Genomic DNA, 17,251 nt, shown 5'->3' on the forward strand with positions numbered 1-17,251 from the left:
TTCACCAACTGATGAGGTTAAACAGAAAGAAAAGTGGCAAAGAAGCAGGGAGGAGTGAAGCGGGGAGGAAACCAGGGAAGAGAAGGAAAGAAGAGAAGAGGCTCTTTCACACATTTCCCACCCTTGCCGCTCAAGGGCAGGCAGAGACCTAGCGGGAAGAATCCCTGTCACTGGCACTAATATAAGAGCCACTGCCGTGAAGACAATAGAATACCAAAGGATTTAAAGTTTAGGAAATTCAACGCTGGGTGGTAACTTTGTAACTCAGTAACAATACCATGAAAAAATACATTTTTTCCTTTAATTTGATTTTTTAAAGTTCACTCCATTTTGAAATGTGCATCTTTCAAAATTGTCTGGAATAAAATTTCTTTCCGAAAGAGTTTAAAATATAATTTAATACAGAAATATAACTTGCATATATGCATTTGTATTTGACAGTTAACATTTATAAATACATCAAAAGCCCAAATGAAAGATCCTTAAACTCGAAGATGACGACACTTGAAGGGGCATTTCATGTTACTGAATGGAAGCAGGTTTGTAGACGCCTCAGTACCAGGGGCTGAACTTCACCGCTTGCCTCACGTTTATTTGAGATGAAGTTTAACACCATTACTCTTTACAGGGACACACAAAAATAAATCATTTGCGTACACAGAGTTCAAAAACAACATCTAGATTCAACTCCCTACTGGGAGATAATGTTAGATGGTTAAATTCTTTCAATGTAACTTCTTACCCTAAATGCGGGATTTGCTCCAAGCTCCAATAAGCATTTCACGGTGCCTGCACACAGGTTATAAGCGGCAATGTGCAGAGCTGTTCCGAAATTAAAGTCACTGCAAGTAGCATCCACATCTGCAACCAAACATCACAAGCATATTAACTAAATCTTTAAATTTCGCTAGTATAATGTAAAAGGGGACAATCTGGGGGCTTGGGGGAATGCTGGAGGGAGGAGCTCTATTAGCCAATTTTGAGACTTAACCCACCAGAAGCAACATTTCACAATGGGACAAAATTTTCAATGGAACAAAATTTTCATATTACAATCTGGTTAACCAATTATGTTCTCAGCATAATAAAATTTCATTATAAAATGGATTAATGTTTTCATCAGCTTTCTAACTATCACAAACTAAACTATATGTAAAAGCAATTAATGGCAATAATTCATGTTTGTGGAGACAACTATTTTCACACAATCTCTCATTAAACCTCTCATCTATTTACCAGAAGACTACAATGAGGTAGTAGGGTTTAGGTCAGGCCCAGAAAACAATGGCCCATGAGCCAAATCAAAGTCACCATCTGTTTTCGTAAATAACGTTTTATTTGAACATAGCCACACACATTCATTTACATATTCTCTATGGCTACTTTCATGCCACAACTACAGAATCTGGTAGTTGCAACAGAGACCATAAAAAGCCTAAAATATTTACTATCTGACCCTCCACAAAAACAAAGAGCAAAATTTTCACACCAGGAAGAAGTTAAAAACTAATTAAAAATATAAATGTCTACATATTGTACTCTTTCATAATACTTTATTCAACAAATGAATAATTTGGACTTCAGAATAAGAAATAAAATCTTGCAATTCTAAGGACATTTTAATAACTTTCAATAAATTATCATGATCCTATACTTAGAAACAAGAAATCCTCAAGATTTGGGAATCCTATTTTGAATGTTTTCTACAACAAGGGTTTACTATACCTCTAATCCTACCTTCATCTAACCACCCCACCCCACATGCCTCACCTGCAACTAAAACCAGCAGGATGTGCTCAGGACAAACTCTCCTGCGTTATTAAAGACACTGTACTATCAAGAGAGGCCTTCCTCCTACCATTATTCAAAAAGCAAATAGGTAGAAGCTTAAGGAAAAGTGGACACTTATACAAAGCAGAGGTTAGAAACAAACAGTCTGGGAAATTTATTTACTGAATCTCTAAGTCAAGTCCTCTAGAAGTGGGGAAACACTGCCTTTAACTGTTCTCCTAATTCCCTCAAAAAAAAAAAAACTGACCCCTGAGACAACTAGAGGAAAAGTCAAAACACGAGGACTGTAATTTAGACACATTGTCATGTTCAAGTTTAGGATATCAGCCTCAAGACAGGAAGACAAAAAAAAAGGCCAGATAAAAAGTTATCCTTTCATAGAATCACAGAATTTCAGAACTGAATACCACCTAAAATAAATACTCTTTATGATTTCAATGCTTAGCTCTGAAGGTTTTATTGCTCTATTTCTGGCTACTCAAATAGGACAAAAGAATTATATAGCACAAAGATTCAATTACACTTTATAAAATCCCTGTTATACTGGAAAATTCGAATAGAGATAAAAACCTGGAGAACACTTCTTATTTTGTATCTCTTTGTACTAAGCTTTTTTGTGAAAGAATAGTAACTAATCTTCACTACAGAAAGTTTAAAACTATTCTTGAAAAAAGTGAGATGGGAGGTCATATGGAACAAGATAGATTAGAAGGAAAAAACTCTTTGAATTATCATTTTCAGGCCACTAATAAAATGTTCAATTAGTAACATTTAATGGCGATCTTATAGTACTTGCCTTTTGGTTTGGATGTCTTCAAAATCACTCTTACAAGCTCAGGGACATCAAAATAAGCAGCATAATGCAAAGCATTCATATTTGTCCAGCGACTCCGCAAACTAACGTCTGCTCCCAGATCAATAAGTTGAGTTGCAAATTTTACAGCTGTATCAACATCACCTAAGGAAGGTTTTCTAAATTATTTTTCTTCAGTACAAATTTAAGTTCCAATGGATGGCTAACCCCTACCTCATTCAAAATGCCAAAGCAAATAGTATATACTGCATATACACTTATATCTCAAAGCTTTCACTTACAAGGAATTTAGTCTAAGAAAATAAGCAAATACTCAGAGATATGGATAAACATTTAGCTGTGAAGATGTTCATCACAGCATTTTTTATTATGAATAAAATTCTGAAACAACCTAAAAGTATAATAATAAGAAATTGGTTAAATAAATTATGAGACATCCATAGAATGGAATACTATACAGCCAGTAAAAACAACACACTGGACCAGTGCTACTCAGAGTGGGCTGCATGGACTACTGCCAGTCCCAAAATATAATTTGTTTGTACTTTTTATAACCCTCTTCTTTTTTCCTATGTAATCATTTCTTAGGAGTATATTAATTGAAATATAATTTTATGCCTTTTGAAAAATATTTAGGTTTGTATTTTATATCTTTATTTCATTTTTCTATTATTTCATTTTATAAAAGTATCAGTCCATTATAGCAAAAAAAAAAAAAAAAAGAATCCTTACCATCAATAGCTTGGGAAGCACTATATCAGACTATGGAAACACAGGGAGAAGGTCACGACAGTTAAATAACAGAGGCAAGTTTATACAATGGGAAAACACCAATTTTGGAAAATATGAGCCCATGTTATGTATGTAGGAACAGACCCCAGACAGGCCTGAAGACTGGGATCTTAGGGGATGGGTTGCCTAGAAAACTGAGCTTGGATCCGGAAAGGCTGGGAGGTGCCAGGAGGCTATTAAGACCACCTTGAGAAAAGGAAGAAAAGGCAACAAGTTTCTGGAAGGAACTAACTGAATCCTCACCTGTTCAGGGAATATTATCATCAGAGCCAGGTGCTCTCCCAGGTTGTACAGGCACCAATACAGATGTTCTAAGCAATTAACAGATTTACCACATACTTACCAATACCATGAGCTCCGGACTTGCAAGTATAATGTAGGAGAGTCATATCTGTCAGTCCATCTCTGTCGTTCACATTGCAGCCTCTCTTAAGAATCTGAGGAAACCCAGAAAGAGGTGATGACAACGACTACTGAAGTCGACTGACTTCGAACCAATGCTGGGCAACAAGGGAGCCTGCCTTTTCTGGACTAGTTCTCACACATGCAGAGACAGACTGGCTTCTTCTGAGGAGAGATCATAAGTCTGCACCCAACAAGAATGAAAACTGAACTTGCCAACCGACTGAAGGAAATGTATAAAGAGTATTACAAGGTAATCTCCACTCCAAATATGTCCCTTAACCTCTCAAAGAGTGAGCAACATTTTATTTCTCATGGGTATAATGGTATTTGAAAGAAGTATGAGCTCTCTCTTCCTACAATATGGTAATATGCTGGTCAAGGAAACCAGTTATTCTTTCATCCCGCCTTCAAAAAATATTTTTAAATTATATTTAAGCCTAGATCTTTAACAAACTACCCAAAAGTATAGATAAAACATGATGGTAATGACCAAGATGGCGGCATAGGTAAACACCGCAGACTGCTGCCGCAAACAACCACTTCAAAAATACAACTAAAAGACGGAACGGACACCACCCAGAACCACAGGAAGGCTGGCTGAGGAGAGACTCTTCAACTAGAAGGAAAAATAACAGCACACCGAGGCTCAGAGGAGGCGCAGTGTGGAAAAAACTCAGGTGCGGAGGTGCGCGCGCAAAGCGGGCTGGTGGCTGAGAGCGCGGTTGTCGTTTTCGGTCAGGGGGGAGTCTCAGACTCTGAGCTCCAGATACGGGCGAATCGCTGGGGACTCGGACCCAAACGGGAGAAGCGGGAGTGTCTGGCATCAGTTGGAAGGCAGCTTTCCCTCCGAGGTTTGCAGCGGTTCCGGGGGTTCTGAGAAGCAGAGCCTCTGGGAACAGGACTGAGGGCACCATAACGGCTCCCTCCGCCCGCCCTGTTGAGCCCGCCCCGCCCAAGCCCTGCGCAGAGCCATTTGCCGGATCGCCTCAGGCAAAGGCTAGATTAGCACCTCCCCAGAGGACAGAAGTTTTCCGCGGCAGACACAGCTGATTCACACAGCCAGTCGGCCTGGTGGTCAAATCCCTCTAGTATTAACTACAACAATCAAGGCAAATACCCTCATGAAAGAATTTCTTTAAGTTTACAAAATTAATTTGTACAAGAAAGAAAGTTCCCAAAATGCCTGCTCCTGTGAAGAGTCTCCAATGTCAGAATCCCACATGTAAGAGAGTGAGGAGCATGAGGGAATAATGGAAAGAATTTATAGTACTAACTATTTAACTATAGTAAAAACCTGGAAATACAAAGAACAAACATCAGACTCTTTAAAAGGTCTCCCCTTTATCACCATCTTTCCATTTAGATGGGGGAAAAGTCTATGTGATTAACAATCCTAACAACGTAAAGCTTAAAATGTGATAATGTCTTACCTCGTTCCCAATAATGTCAATGTTCTGCTGGACCTGAGGAACCCACTGTCTTAAAATGGCAAATAATTCTGATACAGAAGTTTTGGGATCAAAGAGAATTTCCTGGCATGATGTATCATTCGGATCAAAGAAAGAGAACTCTGAAATAAAAGGTGTAAATTAAATTTATTAGAAGTTGCAAATAAATATATTGAAAATACTAAACAATAAGACCAGAGCTTAAATGATACCAATATTTTCAGATGTTAGAAAACGTAGATTTTTACCTTAAGCAATTCTCAAAAACAAAATCAAAATTGCCAAAAAGTATGAGGCATTCCTGAGTTGTTGTGAGAATGAGATTTCGATTTACCATCCCATAATTTATTATAGATGAAACAAAAACATAAGTGTGCAAACCCTGATCTCAAATCCCAAACTTTCCAAAAATTATTTCTAAAGCAGTTAAAATTTGTCAAGTCTGATCAATATTTTCACCTCTAAAAACATAAATGTGTCATGAAGAGTAAGTTTACAACTAAACAAATGAATTAGACATCTAAGCCATGAATTTATAAAGATAGGTCTCAAAAAACATTGATCAATGAATTAAGTTGCAGAATAATATCCAATATCATTCATTTACATAAAATTATAAATATACACAACAAAAATGCATATTGTTTATAGGCACATATTTGTAGTAAAAGTATAATAATAAGATTTGGAATACTCACACTAAATATAAGATAGTTGTTACCTCTGGGGAGCAAGGGGAATTGGATCAGAAAGGTAAATGGAGGGGATTTATCTTTAAAGTTTTATTTCTTTTAATAAAAAAACAAGAGCTAAAGGAAATACGACAAAATGCTAATATTTGTTCATTCTGATGGTGGACATGTGTGATATACATTTTTGCTATCACTGTTCTTTGCATTTGTAAATGATTTCCTATTTTTAAAAAATGAAATGCCATGGAAAAACCAATACACAATAACAATAAAAATAACAAACATGCCAATAAATTTACGAGGCTTATTTAAAGAAAACTGAAGAGGGGTAGGGGAGACTTAAGTGGAGAGTGACACATTATATTCCTGCGTCGGAAGACAGAACATTGAAAGCTATCAATTTTCCCAAGAACATTATTTAAAATAATTTCAATTCTAATCAAAATCTCATCAGGATTTATTTGTAGGAAGAGACAGACAAAATTATTCTACTGTTCATCTGTGTGAGAGCTTCTCAAACATTAATGTAGATAGGAGTTACCTAGGGATCTTGTTACAATGTAGATTCTAATCCAGTAAGTCTCAGGTGGGGCCTGCGACCGCATTCCTAACAAGTTCCCAGAGATGCCAATGCTACTAGACTAAGAACCACCCTGTGACTAGCAAAGACCTAGAGAATAAATGTCAGAGAAATAAGCAAGAATACTTGAACCAAGAAGAGTAATGGTTAGCCCAATAAATACTGAAGCATGTGTCAATGACTCAGTAATTATATACTGAGGTAATGGCAAACAGCAGAATCATTTAAATAATAATGATAATAAGTTACACTCACTAAGTGCTTCATAGGTGCCAAGGACTGTTACATGCAGGGTGGAGCAAACATGAGTTTACAGTTATGAGTACATGAATCAGAGTTTATTCTTGTATTATTACTTATTAATTATTGTATTACTAGAGGCCCGGTACATGGATTTGCGCACCGGTAGGGTCCCTTGGCCTGGCCTGCGCCCTCTCACAATCCAGGACCCCCTGGGGGATGTCAAGGAGCCTGATCTCCGCAGGCCAGGCCGAGGGATCCTACTGATGCATGAACCTGTGCACTGGGCCTCTAGTATGCATATAAGATCTTTGGTTCATCTCTTCCCGCCCTCCCCTCTCCCCGCTTCCCTCTGAGATTCATCAGTCTGTCCCGTGTTTCCATGCTTGTGCGCTGAGCATCTGCCCCCTGGTGGTCAGTGAGCATCATAGCTACCAGTCCAACAGTTGAACAGTTGCTTAGGCTTTTATATATAGAGATTTTTCATACAAACAACTATAAACCTGCATTTGCCCCACCCTGTATACTTTATGTAAATTACCTTATTTCATCCTCATAACAACATATGAGATAGGTGTTATTATTCTCATTTAATCAAAAAAGAAACAAGGGGATAGAGAAAATAAGTAATATGTCCAAGATCACAGAGCTGGTAAGTCACCGAGTCAGTTTCCCACTGTTGAAGATAGCTAAGTGGCTAAATGGATGTCTGTCAGAGCTTCTGAAAATAGACTTTCTATGCTGGAAAGTGGGTAGGGAAAGTTCAACTATAGGTCCATTCAGATTCTAAGAATCTATAATTCTAATAATATAGGCAATGTATTTATTCAACACAAACTGAGCAACTAATCAATAAATGACTATATTAGCCCTAAGGAGATCAATAAAAACAAAACATGATTCCTGCCCCATCCCAAAGACTTATATAGTCTAGGAAAGGAAATAAGATAATTATGACTCAAGATAGAATTAGATAAGAGTCATAAGCAAGGAACAAAGTGCTTTAGTTCAATGCTTTTCCCATATAACTGATTTTGCTATATCTGACAATAAACTCAGTCAATTTGTGTAAAAGCTGCAAATAATTCCCAGGATCTAGGCACAGATTTTGTGTAATATTTTTCATGATTTCAAGGTAATCACTGTAGAATCTGAACACATAAAAATAGCATACTTGGTACTTGGAACTGAATAGTTATTAGAATGGGTAGGACTAAAAGGACAAATTCCCAATCAAATATTTTTTTATATCTACTGATATTTAAAAATTGTATTATCTCTACCTCCAAAGATGATTTGAAATGGTGACCCAATATTTTACTTGAAAAACTCCAAGTCAGAAATGTAACAAATCTATCAAATTTATCTCCTGGTGTTCTTTTACCAACTAGCTGATAAAATAGGGTCTTGGGGAAAATTTATCTAAATAGATAAAAACTAGGATACTTCTAAATTTATATTTTACCAAGGAGATTTAAATGAACCAATTTAAATAGGAACCAATATCATTCCAGGGAAAGGTCTCACCCTCCCTGCTTTTTATAAGCTTTGCTATATTTTATTTGTGTACTAGAGGCCCAGTGCACAAATTCGTGCACGGGTGGGATCTCTCAGCCTGGCCAGTGATCAGGGCCTATCAGGGCTGTCTCACTCAGTCCCTGATCGGGGCTGATCCGGGCCAGCCAGAGGGAGGGGCCACGGGAGGTTGGCTAGCTGCAGGAGGTTGGCTGTGGGAGTGCACTGACCACCAGGGGGCAGCTCCTGCATTGAGCGTCTGCCCCCTGGTGGTCAGTGTGTGCCATAGCTACCAGCCAATCATCCAGTCAGAACGGTCGCTTAGGCTTTTATATATATACTAGAGGCCCAGTGCACAAAATTTGTGCACAGGTAGGGTCCCTAGCAGCTGCCGGCTGCTGACTGGGGCCTTCCTTTGTTCTGCGCCACCCTCTGGTGGTCAGCACACATCATAGCAAGTGATCAAACTCCTGGTGGGTTGAACTCCCAAGGGGACACTTTGCATATTAGTCTTTTATATAGATAGATAGATATATTGATAATTACAATTATCAATGATGATTGAGACAGGGTCCAAATTAGGCTTGCTTGTGTACTAAAACTTGTGGTTACACTGTCACCTGAGTTTGGAACCTTTCAGGAGTGAGCGCTTACCGTGTTAATTAGAATTCTAGTATTTCAAAGACCGCAGGGCCCCTAGAGATGGCTAGTTGACAGTGCTTTTGTGTCATTTTTTTCAGTATATGGCTTTGTAAACAAATCAGTATATTTAACCAAAATAAGTACATGAATAGCAGAAGAATGCTAGGTGTATAAGCACCACTGCCTCCTGAAAAAAAGTTCTTCTAAACCCATCATGGTGCATAAAATGAACTTTTACCTAGTAAAAACGCTGATAGAAGAAATGAAATGTTTCGTTTAAGTGGCAGAAAAAGCAATTGTATTTTTGAAAAAGGAAAACTTTAGCAATTTTATGAAAACCATAGTAAATTGTTTTAGGAAATATTATGAGCATAAAACAGACATAAGACAGAAGTCAAGTTACCAGCTCATAGCCAATAAAGTCAGCTACTTCACATACCACAGTCGGAAGGCATTGGTGCTGCAGAAATGGAGAAGGTCACGGGTGTATCCGAACCTGAGAACAAAAATGGGTATCTTCCGATCAAAGACTCTCCTTCTAATGGGAACTCTGGGAGGTCCTCTATGGTCATCTTCTAGAAAGCCACCTGTAATGAGAGGAGAGAGAAAGCACGTTACTTCTGAATGCCACTTAGAGTGACTGCCTTCAATGATAAACAGCCTGTATTCTTTTAATATCTAACTTACTGACACTTTCAACTTCAAACTTCAAGAATCGCTTTTAGAAAGGAAGGGGGGGAACTTCCTTTCGGCAAAAATAGTGCTTATAGAGTCAGCAGCACACGTTATCTTTCTAGACAAAGCTCAGGAGCCATATTATTTTCCAAGTATAGGAGAAAATATTTTTAAATGTTGAGCTAATCTAAATGGATGATGTTTTCTTTACTCACAGATATTATCCCTGGTCAAGGGACCTTTAACTTCTCGTGGAATCTGACACAGCTTATACCATCTGTCACCCAACAGCTCTTGCCACGTGCTCATCACATGAACACAATCTAGTTTAGGATATTCTCATTATTTCCTGACATCCCAGAAAACTTTAGTGAATGTTAATCACATCTCTCGTACAAATCTAAGAGCCCACTTCTTAACAATGATAGGACCTGTTCATTCCATCCTTGCAGGAGATGGAAGGCCATGCCTTTTTTATTTTTTCAGACACAATTTTAAATTTAATTTTACTTGAATTTCACAAAAGAAAAAGAAAGAGGAGTTGATGGAATTGCTGAATTCATATAAATATTTCCTCTAGACAAGAGCTACTTCCCCTAAAACATCCCTTCAAAATTAAAAAAAAAAAAAGAAAGAAACTGTAAGAGCATTAAAGGCTGAAGTCATTATGATTTTCCCCAAGGATGTATTTTCATTGTTGTGTGTACAGATTGACTTCTCGCTGTGAAAGATGAGTTAGTTGGCCCAGCCACACGGGCATGAACACGCAGTTCTGAAAATATTGAAGCCCTTCTCTACCAGTTAGTAAATATCGGTCACTGGACTCTCCCCAGCGCTCTCTCTCCCTCTCTCTTGGCTGCCCCATCTCCTTCAATACGCACCACTTCACCCCAAGCAGCTTTCCATCTGTTTTATATACTGGCCTCAGGTAAGGCTTTGTTTGCAGAAAGTATTCAGTGTGAAAACCCCTGCTGAAGATCAGCCCTCAGGTCCTTGCAAGTGTGCACAGTCCGGGATTTCTGAGAATGGAGGCCTTTCTCCCAAACACACTAGCTCCTTATGAAGTCAAGTGCATGTAAATGGGCAAAAGAAACAGGCCTGCGGGTATGGAGACGGCCCCTGAGCAGGTCCAACTCAGATGAGGCAGAAGGTGCTGGAGCCCAGGCTCAAGTGGAGGCGGCAGGAAGGGAGAGGGCTTTGTGCTCACGGGCGGATCCTCTCCAGTCCTATGAGAGGTGTTTCTTTGCTCCCTTCCATCCCTCCCTCCTTCCCTTCCTTCCGGATTTACTGAGCACCTGTCTGTGCCAGGGGCTGGGGTACAAAGGCAAAGCTAGCATCCCCAAGACCTCACAGCCCCCTGAGAGCTTCATCAAGAAAACGGCTGTGACTGGGGTGGGTGCAGGATGCAGAGGGAGCCCCAAGTGACTGAGGGAAGGTTCTCCAGTGCAGTAAAGCCGAGCTGGGATTTGAAGGATGAGGAAGGGCATGCCACGTGGAGGGAACTGCAGGTGCGAAGGCAGGGAGGCAGGAAACAGCCCGCCTGGTCTGGGAACTATGGGAGGGCAATGGAGCCCAGGTCCAGGAAATCTGCTGGGTGAGGTGGGGGTCCCAGAACCCACCACCTGGACCCTCTGCCTCCTTGACCTTCTTTGCTCCCAGCTGCCTGGCCAGGAAGAGCCCTGGCCCAGCTGCACAAAAGGAGGCTTTGAAGCTGTAAGGAGTGAGGAAGGAGGGGCCAGCTGGTGTGTATTTTTGGACTGCTTCTCAGAAATCACCTCCTCCTTCTCCTCTCCTCCGACACCATGGCAACCAGGCGGCAGCTGGGGGAACCACCCAGTCAGGACACATGCCTGGGTTGTGGACTAGATCCCACAGATCATGCAGTTGATCCATGATTCTCTCATCATTGATGTTTCTCTCTCCCTTCCTCTCTGAAATCAATAAAAATATATACTTTAAAAAAAAAAAAGAGCTGAGGAGAGACTCAGGTGGCCCCTGGGAAGGGTTCCTTTCTCCCCATCTCCCCAGCACGATTCAGGAGGGAGCCCCTCTGGGGGTCACCCTGGACCCCTAGATCCATCCAGATTCCAGCTCGTGGGGATTCGGTACCTGAGATGGTGGAAAGGCAGGCACACAGCGCACCGGGTCACGTAGGGCAAAAGGACTGCCCATCCGCCTACCCATGGCTGTCTGGCTCCATCAAACTGCTTCCAACTGGTTTTCTGTTTCCTGCCAACCAAAACCCCTCTCCGGAGGGTTTTGTAGAATTATTGTTTCTTGCGGATGAAGCACTCCATGTTTCTCCGAGGCTGGCGGTGAAGTAATTGGATACAACTCCGCACTGTTCGACACAAATGGCCCATTGGTTCAGCGTCAGGACAGAGGCCTCAGGGCGCTAAGGAGGCTCCCGCTCTGTCTTCCTCACGATTGGCTGGCAGATCAAAGGCTGGGCATTTGAGGGCTCTAATGGGTTTTCGAGAAGACCATGCCTTTTAAACCATATCCCTGATATTACCTTTTTCTCAGACAACATGAGTGGTTTGAATAAATTTGCTATAAATTGGACTGGTGTTGCACCAAGCCAACCCATCAGAAATGGAGAAAGAAGAGAAAATGTCAGCAAAACTGAACTATGAAGCCAAAAACCTTCCAATTTCTTTTGTATCAAATCTTTCAAATATGAAATACTATGACTGTCTATATGCTTTTTAAATATAAACAGAAAACCATATTACAAAACCAAATGAAAATGATTTTTAGTTTATTTCAGTAGAAAGAATAGAATAAGTGAAAATAGCTAATTGATCGTGTCCTCTAGCAGATTATGCCTTGCTATTTATTACTCAATGTGCTTTTTTACAATTGATTAATCAATCTGCCATCTAACTTAATTATCTTTACCATCACCACCCTTACCTAAGGAAACATCACCTCTTCAAGTTAACTGGTTCCTTCCCAACTTGATTCACAGGTTTTCTAAATACTAGCAGGAACTGGTAAAGAGTAAGATGATTTCTTTTTTCTCATAAGGTGTATGTTTATATGGATGTAGAGATTATCACACATTAAATAACCCAGCCGTGGGCCAACTACGGCCCTCGGGCCGGATCCGGCCCGTTTGAAATGAATAAAACTAAAAAAAAAAAGACCGTACCCTTTTATGTAATGATGTTTACTTTGAATTTATATTAGTTCACACAAACACTCCATCCATGCTTTTGTTCCAGCCCTCCGGTCCAGTTTAAGAACCCATTGTGGCCCTCAAGTCAAAAAGTTTGCCCACCCCTGACTTAGGGCCTCATTTGGGGGCCAGAGTGCCCTGGGAAATTCTATTGGAGGAAGACTGTAAATCAAAGGGAGCATGCTTTTATTTGGTCCTGGGTGATCTCCTGCTTCTTGGGGGACACAGGGCTGATAAGAGGGACCCCTGCATGGCAGAGATGTTCTCCCTGTTTTTGGTGCATGATCAGATACCCTGGGCTGACACTAAACAATGCCAAAGAAAATGGTGGACTGAAGCAAGGGATAGAAAAGATAGGAGGGAATAAAGAAAGAAATGATGGGAATTTCATTTTTAGGGGATTTCCACCTCCCTCTGATTAATATATAAGTTTAAATTGTTGAGCTGCTCTAAGACAGGAAAAGATGGCATTTTATTCCAAAGTCCTTACTAGTCATATGCCAACAACAACACTGTTACAAGAGAGTTCCCTCTCTAATAAAGGAGCGTCTAGTAGGAATATAACAAGGAATTGGTGTCACATGGCATGGTGATCTCCCTTAAATGCTATCAATTCTAAAAAGTAACCCATGCCACAAAGGAGACCGTCCTTCAACACTGTAGCTTCTCAGTGTAGAAGTAACTCAGCGTTTCTACCTGTTGGCCTCTAAGTGTTTGGCAGTAAGTTTGGACAAAATATTACATGCAGAGAATGAAGCTACCTTTAGCACAGCTTGTTAAACACGTTACTAGTAAACGTGTAACCACTGCCTACAAGGCACTACACTGATCTAGATGTTTCAGAAAATAAAAAAATGAGTAACAGATGGTCCCATGCTTACAGTCTACTAGGGTGAATAAAATAGCACTAATTGAAAAAGATGATGAAACAGAGGGGATTTGTTCCATAACATAAGTACAAGGAACATGCCCTATGGCAGCTCCTGAGAATCAGAAATGGTGTGGTAAAGGAAGCATCACCTAGGGCAGTGGTTCTCAACCTTCCTAATGCTGCAACCCTTTAATATAGTTCCTCATGTTGTGGTGACCCCCAATTTCATTGTTACAAATTGAACATAATTAAAGCATAGTGATTAATCACAAAAACAATATGTAATTATATATGTGTTTTCCGATGGTCTTAGGCGACCCCTGTGAAAGGGTCGTTCAACCCCCAAAGGGGTCGCAACCCACAGGTTGAGAACCGCTGACCTAGGGTATAGGTCTTGAAAGATGTGTAGGCAGAGATTTGGGCAGAAATGTAAAAGGAGAGCACTTAGAGGAACAGTAGGCTGGAATGCACGCTACATCCCGGAAAACAGTGAGAGGTAAGGCTGTAATGGTTTTTTAGGGCTATACTCAGAAGTACTTTAAATACCTGATCAAAGACCAAACCTTTTAATTCCATGAGCACTGGGAAACCACTGATTATTTCAAAGGAGATTGTCCCAGGGTTCAAGCTGTGTTCTAGGAAGATTAACCTGACTGCAATCACATTTTGAGACTCAGTCATGTTTTTTGATACTCATAATTCTTCAGCAGAGTGAATAAGTGGTTATCATTCTGAGTTGGTTAAGAGGAGCCACCTTTCAAATGTCCTTTTCAGAGTGGGTTTTCCATTCAAAAATGTTTTCTAGAAGTGATCCCCAAAGCACCTTTCATTTCCTTGCACTGTTGAGATTCTTAAAAGAACTGTATCTTACATACTATCACTTGCCACAGGAGTTAGATCAGTGGCCTACACATACCTAATAGTAAATATTCAAGTCGTAGATTCAAGGTGGAAAGATGAGTCACTCCACACAATGTAATCAACTTCATCATTGTACATGGCAGCTACTTCAAGCTCAGAGAAGCTATATTACCTAACCACTGGAGGGAACATTCTTTGTATTTTGTCTTCATTGCATTTTTCCCCCAGTTCTATTTCCTTTCCTTTATGAAACCCCAACATTCTGCCCCACCAAAGAAAACTATACACCTCTATAGTCTTAGAATCCTTTTGCAAAAGCAATTTCTAGATGCCATGACACCTGGGAATATTGGTCAAACTTGGAGAGATATACTAGCCTGAATCAAGTACATACTTTCATGTCAAATCCTACTATGGTTAACTGGTGATAATGGGTTATACAAAGTAAACCTTAAGATCATGACACCTGGGAATATTGGTCAAACTTGGAGATATACTAGCCTGAATCAAGTACATACTTTCATTTCAAATCCTACTATGGTTAACTGGTGATAATGGGTTATACAAAGTAAACCTTAAGATATTTTTTTTAAGTTGGCCCTATTTAACTGTGTACATAACAGATACAATAAGTAGACTCAAATTCCCCAAATTTTGATTTATATATGAATCCCATCCTATCCCATCACCCCAAATCAGCTCTGAGCAAAAGCATCTTGTAACATGGCTATGATATCTTATGATTTCTCAAGGATTCCTGGTCCATGCCCTAACTCAGAATGGTGGTGAGTGGAGAGGCCCACTAACTTCTTCAGAGTAGTTGAAGGCTCGTCAGGGCCTCACGAAGGCACCTCCCTGAGGCCTAGGGATGCCCTCGGATTTATGTGGAATATGGTTAAAGGGCAGCATCCCTGAGCTACTCCACTAACAGGAGACCCAAGCTGTGTCCACACAAGCTGGAATCATTCAACTTCATACAGCATTTTCTCGTGAGTCTTCAAGAGATTCCAAAAACAGTAACCCAACCAAAATAAGCATTTAAAATACGTCTTCAGCAACCCATTTGCACGAAATCTGTTCAATCACTAAGCAGAGATTTGCAGTATTTGATACTGAGTTTGCTCTAGGCCTAGAGAGAACACAAAAGATACCTGCCCTCCAGAAGCTGATTTAGTCCTTCGACAAATATTTATCGGGCGTTTCTTACTACTAAATCCCAGTCTGGGCATAGCAAACATAAAGAGAACAGATAAGCCTTTGCCCTCACGTAGCTTACAGCCTACAAGAAAGGCGTAATGACTGCGTAACTGTAATAAGTGCTGGAGTCAGGGGGGCAGGGAGACTTCCTGAGGGACTAATAGTCGAAAGCTGTGGTGCCCGAGCAGGCAGCTTCCAGTTACATGTGATTATTTAAATCAAATTAAGAGTTCAGGTCCTCCATTTCTCTAGCCCCATACACGCGCTCAAAAGCCACATGTGGCCAGTGGCTGCCAGAGGAACGTGGCAGAAGAAAACATTCCCCGGGTCTTGGAAAGTTCTCCTGAACATCACTGAGGGAAAGCTGTGCTGCTGAAAGGCCAGGTGAGCAAACAATACCGAGATGCCTAAAACAAACAAACAACAACAACAACAAAGACTGACAAACTAAGCAAGCCCATAACAGCACAGGTAATTACAGATCATTAACCAGGGAACAGAATATTTGTAGGTTTAAACAGGGGGAAAGAGTTAATTCTGTAACATTAAGAACACTAGCGTATGTTCCCAAATTGAAGCTATTATAAACAATAAAAGACACCATAAAAACATCATTTAAAAAAAAAAGAAAAGGCCTTGCTGTTGAGAACGGTATCTGATAATCTGAAACGTCTGAAATCAATCCCACACATAACATATTCTGTGCCAAATTTTCTATGAAATAGAAATAAACATATTCATTACATTTCAAGATCCAATCTTACAGCCCAGGTCCGTCGATATCGAACGAAAGCATTTAAAAATGCATATTTATGTTAGCAAAATAGGACAGAACCGGGGAGGCTTTGCAGCATAAAAATGAACAAAGCTAGACTTCTGCCATTTTCCATTCTGTTTTCCCTCCATAGTGGCTGCATGTCCTGCGCCACGTGATCTGCCATAGAGCCGGCTTAAATTGTGCATCCGATTGCTGTATGGCAAATGTCCATGTGAACGCAGAAGTACAATTAAAAGATTCCGGGGATGTTTCTCCGAAGAGGGTTGAAACATTTCAAAGGCATGATTTTTTCCTATAGATATCGCCACAATATGAACCACCGTCCAGCTGGGAGCACAGAGCAAGCTACCACCCCATGAGAATATCAGCCTCTGATACATATCAAAACACTGTCTCCGCGTTTAAATCCAAATTGCCTGTGTGTCTCTGGGGGAATGAACCACCTGACTGACATCAAACGTAAAAGAAAGCTGACATTATAAACCCATCCATCTAATCCGCAAGGATGAGGTCTACCCCTCGCCTCTCTGCTGGGCAGGTCTCGCGCGTTTCTCCAAACTTCCCGATTCCCACGATTTAAAATGAAGGAATCTCGGGGTAGCAAAAGCCTGGAAGCAAAGTCATTTTGTTTCGTTTTGCATTCCCATTGGCAAAAGGTTTCTTCAACAGTTTCATACGCGCGGGGAGAGCTGGAGAGGCCCATTTCCAGGGCAGGGCCGAGCCAGCACGCACACCCGTGCGCGCGGGAGGCACTCCCAGGGCGCCGGGC

The 17,251-nt window shown here is 40.5% G+C and overlaps 1 protein-coding gene across 3 annotated transcripts in view; it reads right to left on the bottom strand.

The window, feature by feature from the left end:
* Positions 1-17,251, bottom strand: part of CLIP4 (CAP-GLY domain containing linker protein family, member 4) — a 53,420-nt gene that overhangs the window by 34,419 nt on the left and 1,750 nt on the right. For all 3 annotated transcript variants that reach the window (XM_014535766.1, XM_014535768.1, XM_014535769.1), the window contains exons 2-6: positions 9,359-9,506; positions 5,233-5,372; positions 3,741-3,834; positions 2,588-2,749; positions 743-861 (exon numbers count right to left, since the gene is read on the bottom strand). In XM_014535766.1, coding sequence (XP_014391252.1) covers positions 743-861; positions 2,588-2,749; positions 3,741-3,834; positions 5,233-5,372; positions 9,359-9,491 — 648 coding nt within the window. In that variant the 5' untranslated portion in view covers positions 9,492-9,506. The remainder of the gene's footprint in view (positions 1-742; positions 862-2,587; positions 2,750-3,740; positions 3,835-5,232; positions 5,373-9,358; positions 9,507-17,251) is intronic.

This window comes from Myotis brandtii, unplaced genomic scaffold (genome assembly GCF_000412655.1).
Source record: "Myotis brandtii unplaced genomic scaffold, ASM41265v1 scaffold1501, whole genome shotgun sequence".
Classification (NCBI taxonomy): domain Eukaryota; kingdom Metazoa; phylum Chordata; class Mammalia; order Chiroptera; family Vespertilionidae; genus Myotis; species Myotis brandtii.